The sequence below is a fragment of the Leptonotus elevatus genome, chromosome 8, assembly GCF_054856555.1.
Source record: "Leptonotus elevatus isolate MCC_2025b chromosome 8, RoL_Lele_1.0, whole genome shotgun sequence".
In the NCBI taxonomy this organism is placed as follows: domain Eukaryota; kingdom Metazoa; phylum Chordata; class Actinopteri; order Syngnathiformes; family Syngnathidae; genus Leptonotus; species Leptonotus elevatus.
The window spans coordinates 8,027,619-8,051,690 of NC_141246.1; the positions used below are offsets into that span (position 1 = coordinate 8,027,619).

At 40.3% G+C, this 24,072-nt stretch overlaps 1 protein-coding gene and 1 long non-coding RNA gene across 2 annotated transcripts; one reads left to right on the top strand and one right to left on the bottom strand.

Annotated features, from left to right (window-relative positions):
• The first annotated feature begins 85 nt into the window (after window positions 1-85).
• Window positions 86-7,360, top strand: LOC147169587 (uncharacterized). Its single transcript, XR_015095807.1, has 4 exons — window positions 86-1,011; window positions 1,629-1,689; window positions 4,592-4,703; window positions 4,793-7,360. It is a non-coding gene; the product is annotated as an uncharacterized LOC147169587 (long non-coding RNA).
• On the bottom strand, window positions 2,733-22,391 carry gna12a (guanine nucleotide binding protein (G protein) alpha 12a). Its single transcript, XM_086082890.1, has 6 exons — window positions 21,682-22,391; window positions 17,093-17,311; window positions 7,101-7,151; window positions 6,814-7,014; window positions 6,240-6,446; window positions 2,733-4,945 (listed from the first exon to the last, which is right to left on the bottom strand). Exons 1-6 carry the CDS (start codon window positions 21,997-21,999, stop codon window positions 4,784-4,786), a joined length of 1,158 nt encoding a protein of 385 aa, XP_085939016.1. The 5' UTR covers window positions 22,000-22,391; the 3' UTR covers window positions 2,733-4,783.
• Between the last annotated feature and the right edge of the window lie 1,681 nt (window positions 22,392-24,072).

Sequence of the window (24,072 nt, forward strand, 5' to 3'; positions counted from 1 at the left end):
TATACGGCCACGCTGTAGACCGAAACAAAGAAGAAATGTAGTAGGCCTACTTCAAACTCAGATGCTGTAAGAGTCATTTTTTTATAGAGCATTAAGAATATATTCCTGTGAATATTGTTGTATTATTTGTCTAAATGTGTTTCTTCACTGTTTGCGTTGAAATATTGTTCACTTAAAATCGCAAATAATGACACTATCTGCTTGCATGCCAATGGCGTCTGTTAGCTTGTTAAGCTAACAGACTTTCTTAAGGCAAAGCTAAAAACGTTCTTTTAAATACACATGTAACTGTTTCTTTTTTTGTAGACTTTATTCACCAGCTAGAACTTTTTTTGCTTTTTTTGGTTCACTATCTGTCAAACTACTGCTTGTTATGGAGTGATTTGAATTTACTGCCTGCCATTCTCTGCTACAGTGCTCACATCTCAAGTTTGGGCTCTCAAGGCACCACTGTACTGTTGTTAAAAATGAAATAACTTAATTTAAGTTTTATTATTATTGAATTAAAAATATTATTTGATTAGATTATTCAATTGGCCTTTGAACGTGAGCACACCACAGACACTTTGTCTAGGTTTTTATTTTCTTCTGGAAAAATTTGGAAATGGAAATGTGTTATTTTTTCTTAGTCCGGTGGCCAAATGGCGTACGTGAACAACCAAAGAACACAATGTCCTGCCTCAATGTACGTCCTTCCTTAATGTTTTCCACGCTACTGGGGAGTTTACCTTCTGTTGCTTTATTTGTGCACTCTCCTCCTTTTGCACACTGCAGGAGGTTACTTTTGTGTGTTGTGTGTGTGTGTGTGTGTGTGTGTGTGTGTGTGTGTGTGTGTGTGTGTGTGTGTGTGTGTGTGTGTGTGTGTGTGTGTGTGTGTGTGTGTGTGTGTGTGTGTGTGTGTGTGTGTGTGTGTGTGTGTGAGGAAAGTGGATCTTACTCCATTTGAGCAACAGGACAGGAAGTGGGCTTCAGAGAGGAAACTTGACTCCTTCCCAAACAACCCCCCTCCTGGTACTTTTACTTGTCTTCCGCCCTTTGTACCCCCAACCCCCTCCCATCTCTTCTTCTTCATCACAGTTTCTCCTTCTTTCCAGCAGACACGATTCCAGTCTGCCGTCATATTGCTTCCTCCTATAAGAGTCGATGCGGTTTGTGCTTTTTTTGAGCTGCTGCAAAAAACAATGAAAGTGTTTTTGGCACACTTTGTCACTGAATAGCCATTGTGTTGCCACCCACCTTAAGCATAAGACAGACGGATATATTGTTAATTGGGGTGTCAAATCCTCTCTCAGCTAGGGCCATACGGCATTAATAATAGCTGTTCTACGCAGAGGATAAATAATATACAACAGTGTATTTTTATATTGCCTGCCTTCATGTTGTCACACTGTAGCGTTCAATCTGTTGCTGAAAAGGTAAAAACGCAACAACATAAAGGCTAATTAGTGTTAGCATTAAGATAGCAACTAAAAGTACAATATGTTGTAAGGTGTCATTCTCCTAGATAAGTATTAATCTTGAAAATATGCCTTTTCTTCCCTCTTTATTTTTGCATTTAATTTAGAAATTGAGTAAGTCCACACGAGATCTCAGTGGGTCATTCAACACACTTTTTTTCTTTCTTCCAGGTACGTTTATGCTTCGGACTGTGTGACCAGATTTGGAAAGTGCTTTGTATGCTCCATGAAGGTATGTTTAGATAAGTTTGATATGAAAGAAAGGAACCCTAACCCAACGCATTTAGGATGAACTCGAATTGAGACTGTGGGCTACACTCACAAACCACACACACTCAAAGGTGGAGACTTCCATTTTCCAGTTTCTTCCATTCCACTTCCTTCATCTGTAATGTAGGGAAACATATTGCATTCACTTGGAAAAAAAATAATCCATGTTTTTCTAAATATGATTTTTTTCATGAAATCCTATTAAATGAGTTTCTTTTTTTTTTAAATCAACTTTTGTTCAAGAATGAATGACAATATTATCATTCTTTTTGTTCAAGTCCATTATTTTCAATGTCAGCATTGTAGATTTGGTTATGACTTAACATTTAATAAGGTTATTTTAATATTTTATACAAAAAATCTGACCATGCCTGTATTTTTATTTTCTTCTTTCAGATGTGAATATTTATATATTTGCTATATTTATTACTTTATCAATGAATAATGAATGGGCATTTATTTAAAAAATATATATGAATATGGCAATAATACTTGACTAATAATAGAATCAAATATATACATATATTTTTAATTTTTGTTTTTCTTAAAGGTTTAACATTTACAAATAAATATTGCATACTTATTTACTTCATTTTTTTGTTTGTTTTTAAAGGTTTGACATATTTCAATACATATACTTCAAAATAAATAATGCTATTTAATATTCAAATTTTTGACTTCTTCAATGCATTTTTCTTTTAATATTGCTTTCTCTTATTTGGTGATTGCACAATGCATCTTTTTGACAAATTTCAGGCCTATACAGAAGTTGTGTGTTTTGGACGGCGTGCAATTCGGTGTTGAGCCAAAGTAGGGTTAATGAGCCTTGGTGGAGGTCTCTGCTACTTCCAAATAAACTAAACATTGGCGTGAACTTCTTTAGTCAAACATTGTGAAAACGATGCAGTCATTCCCTTGATGCTAATCTTTCTTTGCTGCCACAATGCTGAGGGTGGCGCCCTCTCGCTTCGCCACACAAACAAATAAATAAAGAGTAAAACAGCCTCTGAGCAAACGGCAGTGTATTTCACCACAAAACACAGAGCCAATAAGGCACCGAGAAAAGAAAAAAACAAAAGCAGAAGGTCAAAAGGAGGGAGCGGCACCAAGTCTTTAGCGAGCCTCCATCTTGTCCTCTGTCCTGTTTTCCATCCTTTTTCTTTTCCCCTCACTCTACAGTTTGTCCTTGTTGTCGTCTCTTAGCACACATCCAGTGCTGTGACAACATCTATTTACAACATTATTAAAAAGAAAAAAGAAAAAAGTGTGCCAAGTGGGTTAGTTGTACATTTACAGTGCTGCTGTTACAGAGTGGTATACTTTTTCCGCCCCAACACACACACACACACACACACGCACGCACACACGCACACGCAGGGTGACGGACACTTTTACACTCGTCTATATACAGGAAATGAGCTGGAACAAAAGGCCATCGGTTCAATTCAAAATGAACATAAATTAAGCAGTTGAAACACTGTATTATTATAACATGTGGAAGTGCTCATTAACCTTTTGGAGCAGCGGGTGTGTGGATCTTTTTCTCATCGGGGGTCATACAAAATGTATGACTTTTTTATTATGAACTTTAAAAAAATATATATTTTGTATTGTGAACATTTGTGGGTTCAATGTTTTGTATTCGTCTTAGAATTTTTGGGACTTGCATGGCAATCTGGATCAAATACGGGAGGTATATATAGTGGATATAAAACTAAAGTCTACACACCCCTGTTCAAATGCCAGCTTTTTGTGATAAAAAAAAAATACCACCAAGATCATTACAAAACATTTCCCACCATTAGTGTGACCTATAACCTGTACAACTAAATAGATTTGTTCCCCTCAAAAGTCAAAGTAAAAATGAACGAAATTTTCGACATCCCAGTTACAATAGGGTGTGCACACTTTTACAACTACGTGATATCAGTGGTTTATTTTGACTTGCTGTCTTTTCAGCTACGTTGTGCAGGTTACAGGTCACATTCATGATGGAAAAAGGGTTGAAACGACTGACTGCCGCAGTTGGGCATCCATGGCAATCACGTGTAGACTCAGCCTTGCTTTAGGAATTACATGGCACTGATACATTGTGAAATTATATCCCATTTGACATACTGTACATTGAATTGATGGGCATTGGGGAAAAGCTCATCCTCAAAACATGAAATTATTTTTGTTAATGTTGACTAACTTCTCCACGAAAGCGCAGATTTTTAAAATGTGAGCAAGCTCATGATAAGGAAGAAAATCAGCAAGTGCTCTCTCTTACTGCTCTTGTAGTGAGTGTGTGCCTTGTACTCCAGATAACACGCTCAAATATAACCACATCTCCCTCGACAATCATGGCGGCGATACATTGTGGTAGTCAGTGACCGATGCGCAGCTCGGAAAATGCAGATTTAAAAAAACAACAAAAAAACAAACACCTGCAACATTTTACGTTAGATCCCACTCCAAAAATGTTTCAAATGGTGCTAATACTTCACAGGATGACAGAAAAGGAGCGATAGTGAGTCTTTTTCAAGGCTTCGGCGACACATACAAAAATAACGTCTGCGCCTGACATGCTATGTTGCTAACTTGCTAGCTGGAGCGCAGGTTTGCCTCAATCGTGTGAACGAATGCACGAACGCATAAAAACAAGCGAGAAGACAAACCGATGTGAAGTTCACTCCCAGGCCGCTGGTGCAAGCTCATCCCATAACGCAGCATATGACCACAGTGGGCCAAACGGTGGGTCATGCGCACCCCCGGCCTCCCCCTCCGCCCCGACTTAGTGACTGCGTTGTCATTAGTCTTTCAAACGTCCATAAAAGCAAACACTTTAAGCGCTTGTTTTGTTTACATCCCATTTTCCATAGGTAAGAAAGGGAAGAATGCGACGGACTGAAACTGTACGTGTTGGGATATATGTGGGTTGGGTCCACGGGTTGTGCTCGAACCACTCGGCGGGTCCACTAAACCGCTCCACAGGTTAGTGTTAATACAGCCTCGTCCCGTCACAGGCTTTTCTCCCCCCCCCCACCTCGCTCAAGTGTCACGAATGCTTTGCGTTACTGCAGCATGATGTCCTTGAGGTTCTCCTGCAAGATGGTGTCCTTGACGGCGTGGAAGACAAAGCGGATGTTTTCGGTGTCCACCGCCGTGGTGAAGTGGTGGAACAGCGGCTTGCCTCGGTTTCGCCTTTTACGGCTGAACGACTGCACCAGGAACGCCTGCGGGGAACAAGACATCGGAACAAGTGAGCGCTTGTGTGATTTGATTAGAATGCGTTGTAAGAGGACAGGACTTAAACAGGGGGACTTTATGGAAATGGACCATTAATTGCTCAGTTTAATTATGCTCGAAATGCAAAACACCCGAGGCTCAACGTAACTGCGCGGAGGCGGGTTAGACCTGGTGTTAATAATTTCTTGAACCAATAAAAAAAAAAAATAATAATAATAATGTGTTCAATTAATTGATTTCTACAGTGATTTAAAGTGTTCAATACCCAATATTGCCCTTTCAATATTTTTGGTGTTTTTGTTTTCATTATAAAAATACATGTCCGTCCCCGATTTCCTGTCACGTGATTGGATGGGGACAACTCTACATTTAAAGTGGAAGTCAACCCCCCCAAAAATCTTCTTGACAATAATATGTTCTATGCATCCCCACTAGTCTAAATACACAATTCTGGTTAATATTGTGTTAGTGGAATATGAGTAATGTAGCAAAATCCATCTCATAGGGCAGCCATTTTGCCACTTGCTTTTGAATGAAAATGACATCACAGTTGCTCAGGTAACAACCAATCACAGCTAAGCTTCAGAAAACAGATGAGCTGTGATTGGTCATTGCGTGAGCCCTGAGCAACTGTGATGTCATCTTCAGTCGACAGAAAGTGGCAAAATGGCCGTCCCGTGAGATGGATAAAAACTGTTGGATTTTGCTACATAACTCATATTCTACAAATGTAATATTAATCAGAATATCATGTTTTAGACTAGTGAGCTCATGTATAACATTATTGTCTAGAAATGTTTAACTCATTCACTCCTAGCCGTTTTCACTGAAGCAACCCCCTACGCTCCCGGCTGTTTTACTGGATTTTGACAGATTTTGCAAGGCCCACAGAATATTGTGTTCTATTGCTATAAAAAACATGACACCTACCAAAAGAAAGATTAATGTCTTTTCTTTCATCAGATTTTCTTTTTTTGTATCTGTTTCCGTTTTGCAACAATTAGCATTAGAATATAACTAAGTTTCATCATTATTCACATTCCTGGTGAAATCACTGTCAAAAAGAGCTTGTTGCAACATGGGCCTGGCTGATCTCTTATACTCTGTTGCCACCTGCTGGCCGTATATTGTAATAACCACCATTGCTTTAAGCCACCTCTTCATGTCAGAAGCTGCATCAAAGCCTTCTGTATGCGCTTGCATAAAAAACATTTGCACGTTTTTTGGGTTTGAATGAGTTAAGGCCGATTTCCTCTTTAACAATTGGGAGGGTTTCGGTACCTGCACGTCCTCCAGCCTGCGCGGGTCTCCCCTGAACTCGGGGAAGTACTTGCGAATGTCGACGGTCCGGATCTTGTCCACCAGCAGGTCGGTCTTGTTGAGGAAGAGGATGATGGAGACGTTGAGGAAGAGCTTATTGTTGATGATGGTCTCAAAGATGTTCATGCTCTCCACCAGGCGGTTGGTGCGCCGGTCCTCCATCAAAACCTGGAGTCAACACACACCTGTTGAATCTACAGAGCAATTGACCATGACAAAATTTTTTTGGGGTTGGAAACATTTTCCTTTCTTATTTATTTATTTCAACGGATGTCAGTTATACGTGAATTTTCACGAGTGGTGGCGGCGAATAATATAATAGGAGGTCGACTGCGCGGCAATTAAGGAATCAGTCTTCATCATATGACTAATGAAAAAAGAGCTGAGGCAACAGTCGGGTTTGTTCAAGGCGACCACAAAGAAGAGCTTTGTCTCTTGTCCATTTTGTGGTTTTTGGAAAGGACACGCGGCAGGATAAAGGCAGCACTGTCTGCCTCGTAAGGGGGTTATGTCACGTGATCTCAGCGTCTGCTACCTGGTCGTACTCGGACGACGACACCATGAAGAGGATGGAGGTGATGCCGTCGAAGCACTGGAACCATTTCTGCCTCTGTGACCGCTGCCCGCCCACGTCCACCATCTTGAAGGGGATCTTCTTGATGACAAAGTCGTGTTCGACGATGCCTTTAGTGGCCTTCCGGGCAAATAGAATGTCCTTCCTGCTCGGGGTGTAGCTCTGAGAGGGAAAGACGGACATTTGGGATTACACAAAGTTTTTCTTTTTACGGCGGACTTTCAGTGGACACGCGCAGCGTGACTTACCAGCTGACCGATGCGCTCCAAGTTATCCAAGAAGTATTTGACCGACTCACTCTGCAGACAAGGGAGGGGGTAAAATGCGTTAGCGCCACGATATGGAGCTTAGTCATCAGGACATGAAATTCTGAGAACAAGCAAGCAGCGACGAACGAGCCCTTTTTCATGGCTAGTCATCGAAGAGATAATCAAACTTTGACGCCATTGCTTGGGACACAGTTGTGAAGTGGAACAAAATGTAAATGATGCTTTAAAAATTATTATAATAATTTTTTTTTTACAAATAACTGAAAAGTAGGGTGTGTGTGAAAGTATTCACCCCCCTTTCTCTCTGTGCAGCCAATTGACTGCAGAAGTTCCTTGATGATTTCTTGACTGATGATGATAAATACACTCTAAAAACAGTTGGGTTAAAGTAACCCAATTATGGGTAAAAAATGGACCGATCCACTTTATGGGTCAATTTGACCCAACATTTGGAATAAAACAACCCAGAAATTGGTCAAATTGACCAATTTCTTTTTTATTTTTGACCCAACTTGACCCAAGTAGAAGATTGGCCCATTTTTGACCCATAGTTGGGTTATTTTTTACCCAAATTTCTGGGTTGTTTTATACCAATTGTTGGGTCAAATTGACCCAAGTAGAGGATCGGCCCATTTTTGACCCATAGTTGGGTTATTTTTTGACCCAACTGTTTTTAGAGTCTAGAGTGAACCTGTGTATAACTGTAGTCTCAGTATAAGTGCACCTGCTATGTTCCAATAATATTAACTATACAGTACTTTCGGGACTAAAACCTCTGTGCCAACTAAATTACTTTATTTCAATGGTGTTGGCAACTCGAGAGCTAAGTACTTTTTTTGGGTGGTAATTGCTGTTTAAAAATAAAGAAAAAAAGAACCACTGGTCTGTGCTTCTTGGTTCCAGTTAGAACTTATTTCACCCAAAATGGCTGCTTCAAACAAAAAATGGGATCAATTCATCGAAAGAATAGAGACAACCCCAGTGATTCCAGGAAAACAAAAAACATTTGACCCATAAATGTGCATATTACATACAAATTAACATTTGTTCAACCATTAAAAACTCAACTGAAGTGGCCCCACTTGGAAGAAAAGGTTTCCACGTGTCTGCTTTAACGTGGTTATCTCGAACCAATTTTGCCATGAATGTTGACAAACTGATACAAGCTCAGTGCGGCTTTTATGCAATAGAAGACAACAAACTTGTGATTTAAGCATCTATTACAATTAATAAACAGCTTGAAGGTCAACGGGAGCGCGCAGCAAAACGTCTCGTGTGTGTGTGTGTGTACTGTCGTGAGTCGAGATAAGTGGAGTGGTCTATTAGATAAGATGTAAGCCAGACCGAGCTGACCCATTTAAATCCATGTTGTGTTGTAATTGCATTTTGTGTACTTTTCCAGCAACACAAACAAAGGGAACCGTATTATACAAAGTCATTTATTTTACCATTTTCCATATCATACTAATACATCTAATGCATTTATAATAATAATAATAATAATAATTATTATTATTATTATAATATGCAGGAAGTCTCTATTGAAGTCATTCAAAACTTCTCACCAATGTGATTTGACGGTAGATTTAACCTTCCTATAATGACTTTTTGCTATCATTCTTCAGGCACTGCAAGGATGAATATTACAATATTTTATCATCTTTTCAAGCCATTATTCAGTGTTTATACCCTGCAGAAGTATGACCAATTAAAACTATTTTATGGAACTTGTCAACATGAATCATGTAGATTTTAAGTCATTTGTGATCGGAAACTGCAAAAAGAACAAAAGTAAATTGAAGCAGACTTTAAGCACTTTCCCCCCCCTCCCCTTTCACATATAAAGTTTTTAAATATGGAAACTAGAACTTTGTAATATTGTACTTTATAAACCCAAAGAGTAATAACATATATAGACTGTAAAATAACTAACCAGTTTGTGCATGATGATTTAATGCTTCAATTCAATTGCCCCTACATTTTGTGACTCAATGAGCTTAAAATGATATTGGTCTTTTTTCGAAGAAGATGAAGAACGTGTAGTTATTGATGCTAACAACCATTAGCATGCCAATGGCTAGTATTGGGCTAGCCAGGCCTTTCTTTCGGGATTTGTGGGGTTGTTTTAAATACATGTATAATATTCTTTATTTCATGTTTAATTTGACATGAACATCAATTGTCAGTGGTTGATGCTAACCATTAGCATGTCAATGGCTAGCATTAGGCTAGCCAGGCCTTTCTTTCGGGAATTGTGGTGTTGTTTTAAATACACAATTTATAATTTTCTTTATTTTATGTTTAATTTGACATCAACATCAATTGTGAGTGGCATTAAACAGCTTGGGGGTAGCCTCTTCTTTTTTTTTTTTCCCATATGTGTGACTTCTTGTGAAGTGAGTTGAGTTGGGTTGACTGGCGCCATACAACGCTTGCATCTTAAGTCAAAGCAAAAGTAAGTCATAAGTCAGGTCACGCAGACACATGTGCTACAGGAAACAGCTGTGTGTGTGCAAAAACAGTGACGAGAGACATGAGGGAGGGAGTAAGTCCAACAGAACTGAGATACAAAGTCACTTTAGATGTCACGCGCACACATCATAGCTCTTTTTCATCTCGCAAACTTTGCCACTTCCTGTCCCGCTGAAGGAACTGATTCATTAAAGTGGCAACGAAGCGTTTTAAACGAATCAGTGTCAGCGGCCCGCACATGTCGAGCATCGACCCGGGGGGGACGGGATCCCGTGACCCCGCCGCTGACCTGCAATGTCACACTAGTAGAAAGCACACAAAGCCGCAAAGCTCCCATTGGCTAAGCAGGACGCGGACGGGCGGGAGGGAGGGGGACGGAACGGGGAATTCCCGGAGATGAAGGGATATGCAAACACAGACAGACACACACTTCCACACTCACTTTGACTTCCATCAGCAGTAATTGCACGTCCTGATTATTGATGTAGTGGAGACATTAACAGCGAAATATCATTTTAAATTGAGTTTATGAGGTGAAATATGACAGTTTTAATAGCATTTGCTGCAGGGTTATAGATGAAAATGAAAATAGAGTGCTGTGTGTGTGTGGCTGACTAGAGTGAGAGGAATGTGTCCATGGCACGTATGCATACAGATTAGTGGCTTTATGACGGCAAAAACCTCAGTAGGCTCACATTCTGAAAGTTACATGACTGTGTGTGTGTGTGTGTGTGTGTGTGTGTGATAGACTGGGTGCACCACCACTATTGTTTGACCAGCAAGCTGCTTAACCCCAAAGATGATGTATTAACTCACAGCTGAATATGGCCAACAAATGACCCCTCGGAAATAGTCATACTAGATCTCAGTTTCATTTCTTCTTCACACTCCCCCCCCCCCCCCCCCCCCCCCTCCATCATTCTTGAGAACTGGAGAGACGATCTGTACCAGGCACGGGCATAATTGCTACAATTAGTAGCGTATTAAGAATAGGGGATTGTTTGCAAAAAAAAGTGGACATAAACTGGCGATTCAGCAGTTGTTGTTCAAAAGAAGAACATGCCATCAGCTGTGGGAAGAATTTATTGTTTAACTTTCCCAACAGATGAGAAGAAATGTAGTAAAATATCTATCAAATATGTTAAAAAAAGAAAAAGAAAAGAGATAAGAAAAATACCACCACTAACAGCAATAACAAGTTCTGTGACCCAAACGCAGCCTACATTTTAACTGTAATGAATGGGTTTAGGGTTATCTGCAATCTTTATTCCTGTCATGAATCATAGATTAGATTTAGAGAGGTGATAAACTTGGAAAACGTCAAAACGATGCGAGACTCTGTAATTTTGGATTTTACAAGCAACAGATCTTAATTAAAGATTCAACCACTTCGTAAAATGACTTGAATTCAATTATGACAAAATACAACTTTGAACACAACATACCGGTAGTTAAACTTAAAAGGAGTTTTAGAGTGAGACCAGCAGGCTCCACGCCATGGTTGCTAACCAAAATTGCAAACCACAGTAAAACGACCATGACGACGTACATTTCGGAATTTGGCCAAACATTTTTAGGGAAACTTCGCCTCTGAGACTGGATTTAGTCCAAGTGCTGATACATCTGATTCCAAAATAGCGAAACCACAATAAAACCTTTGCGTTTGCTCTAGTTTAAATTTACAGTGGTTGCTTTTCAATGTGTTTATTTGTGTTGTTTGGGCATACTCGGCTTTTTATACACCCGTAAGTATGTCAGCGATTGGTGTGCTTTGATGACGTCAAGCTAGCATAGACGTGTTGGCGGGCGTGTTGAATCTGAGCTGCAGTCATTTCGGACTGCAATGATTAACTCATTCACTCCCAGCCATTTTCACTTATGCAACCCCCTTCACTCCCAGTTGTTTTACTGGATTTTGACGGATTTTGCAAGGCCCACAGAATATTGTGTTCTATTGCTATAAAACATGGAACCTACCAAAAGAAAGATTAGAGTCTCTTCTTTCATCAGGAAAAAACAAGTATATTTCTATCTGAATATAGAATAGAAGTTTCATCATAATTCACAAATCTGTTTACAACTGTGGGTAAATGAGCTTGTTTGCAACATGTCCCTGGTTGATCTCTTATACTCTGCTGCCACCTGCTGGCTGTTTTTGTAATTACTATTATTGCTTCACCCGTTCTCTGCGGTTCAGAGGCTGCATCAAAGCCTTCTGTATGTTCTAGCATAAAAAAAAACTACATAAAAAAACATAAATAGGTCTTTGGACACGTAAAACATTTAAAATATAAAGTTTTTGGGAGCAAATGAGTTAATAATAATAACAACAACAAAAAAGTTCCGAGTGTGATCTCTGCCTTGAAGCTTCGCGAACCAAAATTACTTAAGTCCTGTACACTACCATATTTTCCAGACTATAAGCCGCTACTTTTCCCATGAGCGCTGACCCCTGAGGTCAATGTGACGGTGCGGCTAATGTATTGTGGGTTTTTTTTGTTGCCGTGAATATCACTGTGCGAACGCCTGCTCCTTAGCATCTAATTTCACAATGTACGGTATGTATCTGCAGCTTATGCTCCGGTGCAGCCAATATGTGGAAAAAAAAACTCCACACCAGGTGGGCGCAGCTTAAAACCCAATACACTTTATAATTGGGAAAATACGGTACTCTGTGTCGAAATTGTTGAAGTGACAGCGGCAAGCAATGTGGAAAAAGTCTGTAAAAGAGAGAATGGCCCAAGTCTATGATTGTTAATGCAAGGCAACGCTAATTTATAGCCTCTCATCGTAAATTAGAACCATATTGTAAGACCTCCACAGGTGCAGTTTTAAGCGTTTTATTGAACAAATGGTAAGAAAAAAAACACAATAAGACAAATCATACATGAGCTGCCAACAATTTACGCTGAGTCACTTAACCTCCAGACTGGCCAACGGGTTAGCCACTTGACAGCCAGCCAACTAAATGCCCTTATTCCCCGACACCCATGTCACTCACCAGGCCAGGCCTTACCTTATAAAGCAATTACAGGCACAAATACTAGAGTAGATTTTAAGAAGCTCAAGTGGACAAAACCAATGTCCTCATCAGATGCACCTTATTGCGTAATTTCCGTTTAATGCAACAAAAAAATCTTACTCCATTACTGGATTAATCAATGGAATTAACCGTCAAATACTCGATTAAAAAATATCGGATAGCTGCAGCCCCACTCACAGGCAGATATCCACAACGTAGCAGTTTTCATCCCCATTTCATGCTGCCAGGGAGCATTTCCCCCAAAAGATCTAAATTGTGCCAATAGAACCTTGTAGCATAAATCCAACGTGTTAAAGCTTCCTGTACTGTACTTCGTCTACTCTCCACGTCTATGAAGTTCATCTTGAATTTTGCGTCATCCACTTTCCCACTGATTCGGTCTTCTCATGTTTGTTTAAAACTGCGCTGGGACAGGATACAGTGACACCACAGCAGTAAACCATTATGTAGCGTTTGTGCGAGTGTACACAGCCTTTGTACATCTGTTTAAGGCTCTGACACACACGTACACAACGCTTGCTCCAAACACAACATTGTATATTTTTAGTCCCAACAGGACTTTGTGTCAGTCAAAGGAGCTCTTGGCGCTTGGTCGCCATATCAAGCAGGGTGTTATCAGGGTGTGGTGAGAGGCCTGCAAGTAAACAAAATGCCTGCCCGGGTTTGTTTTTCTCCCTTCTCCCCATCCCCCTTTCTTCTCCCTTGCCTTCTTTCCTAAGTTCCCCTCTGTCTTCCCTCCCTCTCTGCGGTGTCTGACTGTGGCTCGGATCCAGCCGAGCCTGGGAAAAGCTGACCGAAAAAAGCCTCCGCGGGAGAGGAGCTGGGGGGGGGGGGGGGGGGGGGATCTAACCCTTGGCATACACTCTTTATGACTTTAGAAAACTGTTGCAGACAGCATTGTGAATTCATTGTGTCAGGAAGTGGAGAAAAATGGCAAAGTTGAAAGCAGGCGAAAAACATGCATGGTCATATCTTGGATCAGATTACGTTTATAAATCTGTACGATTCTCGCACGGACAAAGTTGTCAGTTTAGTGACAGATATGAGACATCTGTTTTATTGGCTTTTTTTCCTCAAGATTTTGTTGATAAGGAAATTGGGAGCGGTAGACCATGCAAATTTGAAGGGACATTGCCGACTACCGGCCTGGCATGAATATTTAGCAAGATATACACATACTAATAATTGGTTGAATGTGAGTCAGATTCCATGCATTCTGATCAAAGTCAACAAAAGTGTCTCCAAATGATTATCCTGAGCAATAATTATACTGCAATATTGATATTGTTTTCATTAATCCGGGCAAAGTTTTTCCAGTCTTTAAAATGTCTAAAGTGGAGTACAAACATGCCAATAATCGGGCCAAAATCGAGCATTTCCAGCTTTGATTTTACATTGCAAAGAAACACTACACGACTCCATTTTTTAAGTTGAGCATTTTTTTCAGTGTTTCCACAGTAACGTTTTGTGACCTCTGCCTCGAAAACACCACTGTTGTATAAACAAGCGACCATAAAGGCTGTTGTTATTTTAAAATGACCCCTAAGGACAGGTCACTGGCCAGCGAAAGATTGTGGGCAAAAAATAACCCATCAGCTTCAGCAGTTGTAGACAGACAGATCGAGAGCGGATGTGGCAATGGACCATCCTCCCCCAGCTCCCCCCGGACTGTCCTGTCCTTGAGCATGACACCGATTGCCTACACGGTTCCTCAGACGCCACTCTGTTTTTTGCTCTGTTCACTATTGTGATGGGTTAAATATATAAATATACGTCATGCAATATATGACAATAAAGATGATCCTTCAGTTCTTCACTAAAATTGTCACAGCAGTTGCACAGATCACACAGAAATGAACTGCAGCGCTGCATTGCCAGACCAGTAGTTGGCAGTGTCACTATGTAAAGTGCCAAACGGCTTCTTGCCCGCATATTGTTCCACCCAAGAGCTTAATTTGTGTTTGGATGGAAATGATAGTAGTGTAGTTTTCATCTATTCTGAGAACTGTTTCAAATTTGTATCTGCCTTCATTTGGGTGTACAGCAATCCTTCTCCTGGCTGATTCATTTTTCAGTTGTCAGATATCTGTCCTTGCTATGTACTGTAACTGTTGTATTATTTTCTCTGTAGACACTTAAAAATGTAACTGTTAATTTGCTGTTCAGTCGATCACTCTTTGCTTGGCGCCAGCCACACTCCGCACTGAGGAATGACAGTGTTTAGCTGCGCTAGCTAGCCAGCTACGGCTTGTTTGTTGAACACATGCGCTAAGGCTGTGAAGATGAGATTCAGTACTCAATTGTTGAGATACAGCCTTGAACTCTTTTACTTTTCACTAGTCCGCTATGTGGACCCACACACACACAACACAAAACTTATTGAGGCAGTGACTTATTGGAACCATATTGACGCCGATTCAGGCTAACAAGCTAGTGGGCTACAGGGCTAGCGTCAGTCTTTTTAACACTATTCTCTTAGGTCTGCCAAATTTATGACATTTTATTTTCACTTTACAGGGACTTTAAATTAGCTGCTTAAAATAATAATAATAATAATAATAATAAACCTGCGGGGCCGCGCAGCTGCAACATACTGACCATATCAGCGTGGGCCTCCAGATAAGGCGAGGCGGCGTGACATAAAGCTGTTGGCAGGCGTCTCACGCACGTACAGTGTGCGAGGGCGAGACGGAAGTGACTTACTGTCTGACTCCAGATTGCGTTGTCACTGATAAATGCGCAAGAAGGTAGAAGGTCGAGCTTTTCAGCCGAGTGCTTTGCTTCCGTGTCACAAAAAGACCAACTCGCAGGGAAATAAAAAGTGCAGCAGCAGCTAAAACAGGCGGCTGGTGGAGCCGAGAGAACAATACAGTCTGTGATCCTTCCATGAAACTCAACCTTTTGCTTGCCATTAAGCATCTGTCTGGACCATCACAGAGGATTTGCTGGCATTGACATGCTTACTTGCTGAGCAAAGTGCTTCTCCAGCTCTTCTACAACTCATTTTTTTCCCCCAAGAGAATATAAAATGGCAGTTTTAGGAGTCTCCTTTTCTTTCGCCTCAGACATGAGAGGGTGGGAGACTTTTGGAGAAATGATTATCTGACTGGAAAAAAAAACAGTCAGCGCTCTTAAGTAGACCCCTGACTCTCTATTCTCTCCTTTTGGACTGTTGTATGCTTCCAACTTTGTGAGGAGAGTTTGGGGAAGACCCTTTTCTGTTCCAGTATGACTCAAAGTAAGATCTACAGACATTCTTGGATTAGTTTGACCGATGGCGTTAAATTGATTGTCGATTAATTAGTGCTATGGAATCATACTGGTATATTTATTCGCAATTATAAATATTATGGTTGGGGGTTGTCCAAGATTCTCAGCAGGACTCTGTTCCCATTCCCTGCGGATGCACTATGGCAACACGGATGATAGTGTTAGACAACAACTAAACTATGGCGGACCAAAACTGCCACATTTTAAAAATAAATAAATAAATGACTAAAGGTAAAAATAAAAATGGATATTAAAAATATCATTCAAAAATTAAATACAAAAAATACATTTTAATGGAAATAAAAAATATATGTATATATATCCCTAAATAAATAAAAACAAAAAAACAAAAAGGGATTCAAAAAAAATAAAATAAACATAAATGTTGAAATAAATACAAAAATAAATGTATAAATAGAATTAAATATCAATCATAAAATAAAAACGCTCTGCTCTCACATTTATTTATTTCATGCTGCAGACGCTCTGTCAAGTGACAGTCGAAATGTTATTCAAATGATGGGGCGGTCCAACGCGTGTCATGGGTTGGGCTCCGCTGTTGCACACTGCCTAGAGTGAGTGGGTCAGCGAACAAGCCGTCGCCGGCTTGCATGGAGAGCTGCAGCAATGGACGACTATCTTGTCCACTGTCACCACCACTTGCAACTCGAGTTGCTGGACAACAAGTCGTGATGACAGTGGACAAGATAGTCGTCTATTACTGGAGCTCTCCATGCAAGCTGGCGAGACTTCCTTGTTCGCCGACCCCGCTCACTCGACCATTGAAAGGCAGTTTGCAGCAAGACACGCTTAGGACCGCCCCCTCATTTGAATAACATTTCGACCTGACAGTGTGTCTGCAGCATGAAATAAATGTGAGAGCAGAGTGTTTTTATTTATTGATTGATATTTAATTCTATTTATATATTTATTTGTGTGTTTATTTCAACATTTATTTAATATTTATTTTTTGATTCTCGTTATTTATTTATTTTTATTCTTTTAATTTAAGGATATATAGTTGTTTTTATTCTTCTTTATATTCTTTATATCCGTTTTTATTTGCACTTTTTGTCATTTATTTATTTTAAATTTTGGCAGTTTTTGTCCTCCATACTAAACGACAGCCACCCTGCAGTGACAGGCTGCGCTGCTCACATAGACAGCTGACCGTCGCACTACTCACCAGCTGGAACTCGGAGCGCCTGGCGTAGGCCTGCTGGATGCTGGCGTCGGCCCACAGCGCGCTCAGTGCCATCACGTACAGCTGGAACTCGCCGGGCTCGACACCCACGGCGCCTGTCCGTCCCTCCCACGACATCACCAGCATGCCTGGCTTTTCGTTCTCGCAGCTCTGCCAGCTGATGCCAAGCTTGTCCCGGGCGTCCACCAGCACGCGCATGCCCTGCGGGGACACAGAAGTGACACAATCAGGGCTAAAGGTGCAACGATTAATCAATGAATTGATTCAATAAAAAAAAAAAAAAAACTTTTTTTTAAAAGAAAAAGAAATGAAAGAGGGCAGAAAGACGAAAAACTTATATCTGCCCCTAATCATTACAGTATGTGTTAAAAAAAATGTAAAAGTAAAAAATAGAAGTACTGATTCAACTCCTTTATAGTGACAATAGAAAAAGAACAGCCTGAAGTAAAAAGCAAAAATGCTAAAAATCCCAAAGTAAGAATTAATTTTTACTTTATTAGATACAACACCCATGTTAATAACTTGGTGCAACAAAAATGCTCAGAAGAAGAAGAAAAAAAATTATGTTACACGTTACATGTTTTTTAAACCAAGCGCCAGCTAGCGTTGGCTCTACTTTTATGCTATCAAATGCTACCAACTTCATGTACAGTAATTTCTGGCCTATAAGGCGCACCTGACTATAAACTGCGCTCGCTAAATTTGGGGAATATTCGAGTTTGTTACACAAACTCAAACTCAAGAAGTACAGATACCTAAAAAAAAATTGACATAAGGACAGTAACAAAGTATTTGTAGCCTACTTTGTAATGTCCTTATGCAAGTGCTGCCTAAATGGGAACACTTCTACTTTAGCAGACCTTTTACTTGGAAAGATGGAGTAACCCAAACACTGATGCATTCATGTAGCCTTCTGACGGTTTTTATTTTTGTGTGTGGGAGGTCTCCTCTTGGGATCAAACAACCCAACACAAACCCTTGGTGTGGTTATCTTATCGTTAACAAGCGACCTTTAATGAACATCATTTGGATGCTATCATGCTTACGCTGCCTTGTAATCAACAAAACAGTGCATCTCTTGTTGCCACAGTGACATTAAATCACCTACTTTACTGGTCTATTTATAATATTGGTGGACCAGCCAAAACGAGTTACTGTTGATAGTTGTGTGCAATAATAATCAAACAATGTTTACTGTTTTGCTAGCTGCTAGTACATACATTTAATTAGCATGTAACCATGGTGTTTTCCTTTCAACCATATTCTCCGCTGCCGCTTGCCAGCACCATTTATTATATATATATATATATATATATATATATATATATATATATATATATATATATATATATATATATATATTATTTTTTTTTACCAGCTCCAAGCTGGTTAGAAAAATGATGCGTCCACGTTCACCATCCTTCCCTGCTTTGCCAGCTGCTCAGGAACTACTGGGGGAATGCTAGGCGCTAAGCTAACTTGCGCCACAGCAGCTAGCAAGCCAGCGTTGCTAAAGACAGTGTAGGGACGCACCTTTTAAGTCATTAATTCTCAGCTCCATGGTGGAGAATAAATTACACTTCTGATAAGTATCGTTATCACTAAAGGAGGGCAAAGAGTAACTAAGCATGTGACGCACCAAACAAGAAGAGAGAGAACAGGACACAACGGGGAAGCCATGCTAACCGTGAAGCTAATGTGAAATAGTAAAAAAAAAAAGTTGCGCTTTGGTGGTACAGTGCACTTTTAACAGACATCTAGCTGGAAACGCGTTACAATGGCGTGTAAACAACCATGAACACGATTCCAATAGAGGACACCACATGCGCCCCCACTGTGCGGTCTAGAGTGTGAGTTTGAATACGGCATGTTCAATACGAGGGTGTTTAAAAGGTTATAGTGTAAGTTTAATTAAGGTTTAGTCACTCATATGCAAACAAGCCACTTTAAAATGACTTCTGTGATAGTCTAATGGCAATTTGTTCTGCTTATTCACGAATCATAGCGTTTTATCAGCCTAAAACATGACCAGAGGGCAAAAACAAAGACCTATTTGGAAACAACTTCCGATTTATTCCCGAGACGTGGTTCGTAGGAATTCTTGTGTATGTGTTGGCAATCTGAGTGCGATGGCCCTTGGTGACCTCGGTGACTAAGTAGTTTGTGCAAGACGGACAAAACCCTAAACAAACACAGACGCCCCGCAGCTGAACTGGTGTTTACCACAAAGACAGTTGTGTCTAACACTTTGTATGACACACAGCAGCCAGTAACACTGACAAATACATAACAAATGAAATACATAACCATTTGAGTCACATCCCTTGTTCACCATGGAATGAAACTTGCAAATATGCCACATGCCGTCTTCGCAATATTTTTGCTTTGTTTCTCCACATTAAGTCAATTATTTGCTTTGTGGTTTTGAAAGCTGCTGGTGGCAAAACCCTCAAAATTCTCAGCAACGGATTCCAGTTCCTCAGAATCTCAAGTCACAGAACAGAATTGGCTTGTGTAAATGTTGCTTAGTTTATTGGATGTTTTACATGGCAGGAGGAAGAGCAGCTTTTCAGCCTCACTGTGCTATTTTCTTTTTTCTATGCGTCTCTTTTTTGTTTTAATTGCCTGCTTTGCGGAGACGGGGCCCATATTTGCTTTGGACGGGTCTCTGCTTTCTATCTCCGACAGCAAAGAGGTATTCCGCTGGCTCATAATCTCCCTTTAGGACCAGATAACATTCTAAAAATCTGCTTCGGCATCAGGTTTCTTTTCTTGCCAAATATATAAAAGATTTTTTTTTTTTAATGGTACTCTAAAATGTTTTACACTACAGGTTGCCAAACATCGTAAAACTAAATCCACCATTTTGCTTGTTTATCTTAGCCTTTGCTAGAAAATGATGGTCCATCACAGCATTACAACATCTTACAAAGCCGGTATGGAGCAGAATAATGCTGCTTTGAAGGAGTTGTACCAATGCGGGGATGTACTTCAACTTTGTATCTTATGTAATTTTGTTCTTCTTTAGACAGCAAACTATGTGCAACTGCCTCAAGACTCAATGACTGGACAAGTCCAAACATTGCGCCGAAATGTACACAGTCAATCGTCCATCTGTGGTATTTACAGCAAGTATGGAGTTTGTCTAGACGCGGGTTGACTAATTCTGTCTCTGACAATAGCTGTCAAATGTAGGCAGGATGTATGTTGGAAAGGAAACCACAGCTTTTGTCTGGCAATATCCAACAAGAGGAGAACTGAAAGTGAAAGAGTTGATTCCAAGGTTAGCCAGATTGAACCACCAGGGGGGAAAGCTAAATCATAACTACTGCATGACCAGTCCTCAAAGATACAAAATCACATTTAAGTCCCTCATGTTCCGACCACCGATGCAGTTGAGTTGAGCTCACCATCTAACGGTAAACCCTGATCTGAAAAATGTGTCAGGTAGTTCTCCTAATACAATATGTTGCAAAGCTAGTTTTAAGACACTGTTTTCAAACTCGAGGCTCGGGGCCAGATCTGGCCCGGGTCCGAATTTTATTTGGTAAGTCGTCAACTTAATGTTTCTTGTTGTGTATATGTGATATGGCGATCATGCGTTGATGGGCTCAGTCATAACGGCCCACCAAGGGATGCCATTAACTACGATGTGGCCCACGACTTTTTATAAGAAATGACAACCCACTCAGAAAACCCCCCCGATATTGGCCATTCTCTAACCACCGTCATTTTTGCTCAAGGTATTTCAAAAAGGTCAGTGTATGTAACTTCAGACTACAGTGGCATAAAATTCAAATAGATACAGGCTGAAATAACTTTTGAGTCTTCGGAGCAGGAAACGTACCTCAGTCTAAAACCAAGGAACCCACGTGCTGAAGAGATCAAAACTGCTTAGTGGAAACATGGATGATACTTCAATTGTATTTCACAATTGGATGTACAGTATTGCAGATGTTCGCCAGGTGTATTTTTCTACTGATTTGGGGGGTTGTCCTGGAGAATGATGGCAAGTTGCAGGGGCATTGTATTGGTTTGCTGGTCTAACTGGAGCCTCTTATCCCAGTGTGGGCTGAGCGGATGTTCTCATCCCTCAGGAATAGTCTGGTATTGTTAGCTGGTGAAGGAGGCCCGGCTATGGCAGCAAACAAAGGGACATTTACACACATGCACTGATGCACACACACACACACACACACACACACACACACACACACACGCACACACACACACACACACACACACACACACACACACACACACACACACACACACGGATAAAAATATGCACTGTGTCAACAAACCGCTCTTATAGTGGGAGGATAATGTCAATAGTAGGATAAACAATTATTCTAATGAACTTAACGAGAATTTTATAGAAAATTCCCTACATTAATTTTATTATTGTTTTATAAAAAATAAAAAAAATCTGAAATCCAATTTGTTCCAACATGTGCATTGTGTAAATCAAAAATAGCTGTTAATGTGATTGCCACATATTTATTGACTTGAAAACAGCAGTTACTTGTTTGCCCCCAAGTTAACATCCCCATTCCATTTATGTGTCTTACCTTCAGTATATTTTCATAAATAGTGTCCCTGAAGTCCAGAAGTGCCTTCTTGTCAAACTCTTGTCCGTTAATAATGCGCATCTGCTTGAGAAAAGTCGACTTCCCGCTCTCGCCTGCCCCGAGCAGCAGGATCTTCACCAGCCGCCTCACGGCTCTCCTCTCCCGGGCCAGCATGGCGTCGATCTCCCGGCTCCTGCGACGAGCCTCCCGCTCCTGCGCGGCGTCCCTTCCCCGGCTGCTCTCCTTGCTGCCGCCCGCGTCTCGGCTCGCCTCAGCCGGCAGCAGACAGCGGCTAAGGGTGCGGACCACTCCCGACATAGTTTGCTTCACCAGACCCTCAGCGGGCAAATGTTCATCATAAGCCCCACCGCTCACACTCGTTAGGGCCTACATTTAATTTAAACCGTCCTTTTGATTTTGTATATATTCAAAACTGAAAGCAAGAGGAAAACGTTGACGTCTGGTCGCGGACCTGCAGACAGGGTGAGTCTTGGTTGGAGCGCGCCATGTAAACTTCAAGAAAAATCCCAACGTGTTTTAAAATAAAGTTTGAATCTCTTCAAAATGTTGAGTTAAATCCACTTCAAGTCGGGTAAACAAGGCAAAAGCGTCGTAACGTCCAACAACAACACGGCGAGAGCACTTCCAAACGTTCCCAGCACAGAAGCCGGCCAGCGGTGGTGAACTTGGGCAGCGGCCGTGAGGGTGCGACTCTTCGAGGGGAAGGGGGCGGCGGTGGTGGGACGTTCCCAGGCGGAGGTCGGGAGAGCGTTACCGGTGCTCTCCACCTTGGGGCGCTGTAACGCAGACCCCCGGATACTCGCGGTTCGGCACCCGTGTAGTCACCTATTGTTTTAAAATAAATATTTTTGTTGTGTGTGTAGGGGGGACTTTTTATTTATTTATTTAAAAATAATAATAATTGGGAAGATAGATTGTCAGACAAGTCATAATGACAGGATAGATGGAGGGACGACGGACAGAGATGTTGGATGATAGACGGACAGAATGATTAGATGGATTTATGGATGGTTAGATTTTTCATTCATCTTTCGTTTTTATGTGAATTCCAATATCCAATTAGAAAAACATAAAAGCACAAATGCTTTCAAAGGCAAATTTTACATAAGCACAGTTTCTATATTATTGAGTCTTGAAGCGTGAAAGTGAAACTGGTTCAACTTTCAAGTGGCATACAATAAATTACGGTTCAATGCTAAATTCTGCTTTCTTGCTCTGATATCATTTCAAATGTGTGTTTTTTATATGCAAAACTTTTAAAGTTATGTAAAGGTCTTGTGGAGTATTTTCTATGCTTTTTGAAATAAATACCATACAAGATTTTTTTTAAATCTTTGACAAGGACACAAGCATAGTATCGAAAGGCATTCATATTTAATATTGCCAATGCACCATTCAGGGAAATGCAGATTTTTACCAATAACACTTCTTTTGATATTCATTCATCTTTTGAGAGACTTGATGAATATCAGCTATCACTGTTTTTTTTATTATTTATACCTCAGCCTTTCCTCCTCAATATCATGGTCAAATGCACAAAAACATTACAGAATAAAAACACAATGAAACGACCTTGTCATAGTGTCAAGGCCTGACTTTTTAATTGAGCGTTTGAATGAAATAAATACAAAAAGACACTCGCTACTATTGTGCCCCAATGAGGACCTCAACAAAGTCTCCAATTAAATGTAAAAGTGTCTCACAAACACAAGGTTACTGTAGTTTTTATGAGCGTGGGCCAAATGCTTCTGATGTTTATGTGCGGTTTGTCCTCCGTCAAGGTCTATGTGGTTTTGTGTGCAAACTTTTTCATTGTCAAACTCCAAAGTCTTTGCTCCAAATACTTCATCGGCGTGTCAACAATGTTTACGCATGAATAAAATTGCTAATTTTGTGTACAACAGGCTCCGAAGAGATAGTAGAGAGGAGGCCTTTTTTAACTTTTAACTTTTTACACCAACTGCTAAAAAAGTATTTAGTACTTCAAGTACCAGGAGTTGCGCAGTACGCCTAAGTGTTCATAAAAAAGTAAGCAGAGGTTATAGGCCTATTCTTAAAAAAAATAACAAAAAACACAATTAATATTACTGTATGCTAAATGTTAATTTCATGTTAAATTTTATTATAACTGTAAACAACTTTAGTATTATTAGTCCTTGTGCTTCAGTTCAGTCAGCTTTATTTTTTTTAATACAGTATATGTACATTTTATTTATTTATTTACATAGTGCAAGAATAAGTTCAGCGTTAACAAGTGCAGTGTTCACGTATCATTGTGAAACATTAACGGTTGACGTGATAAAGCCACAGATTGGTTTTCAATTTCATTATTTATAGGTAAAACTTTTTTGTGAAGCTGTCGTCGTGACA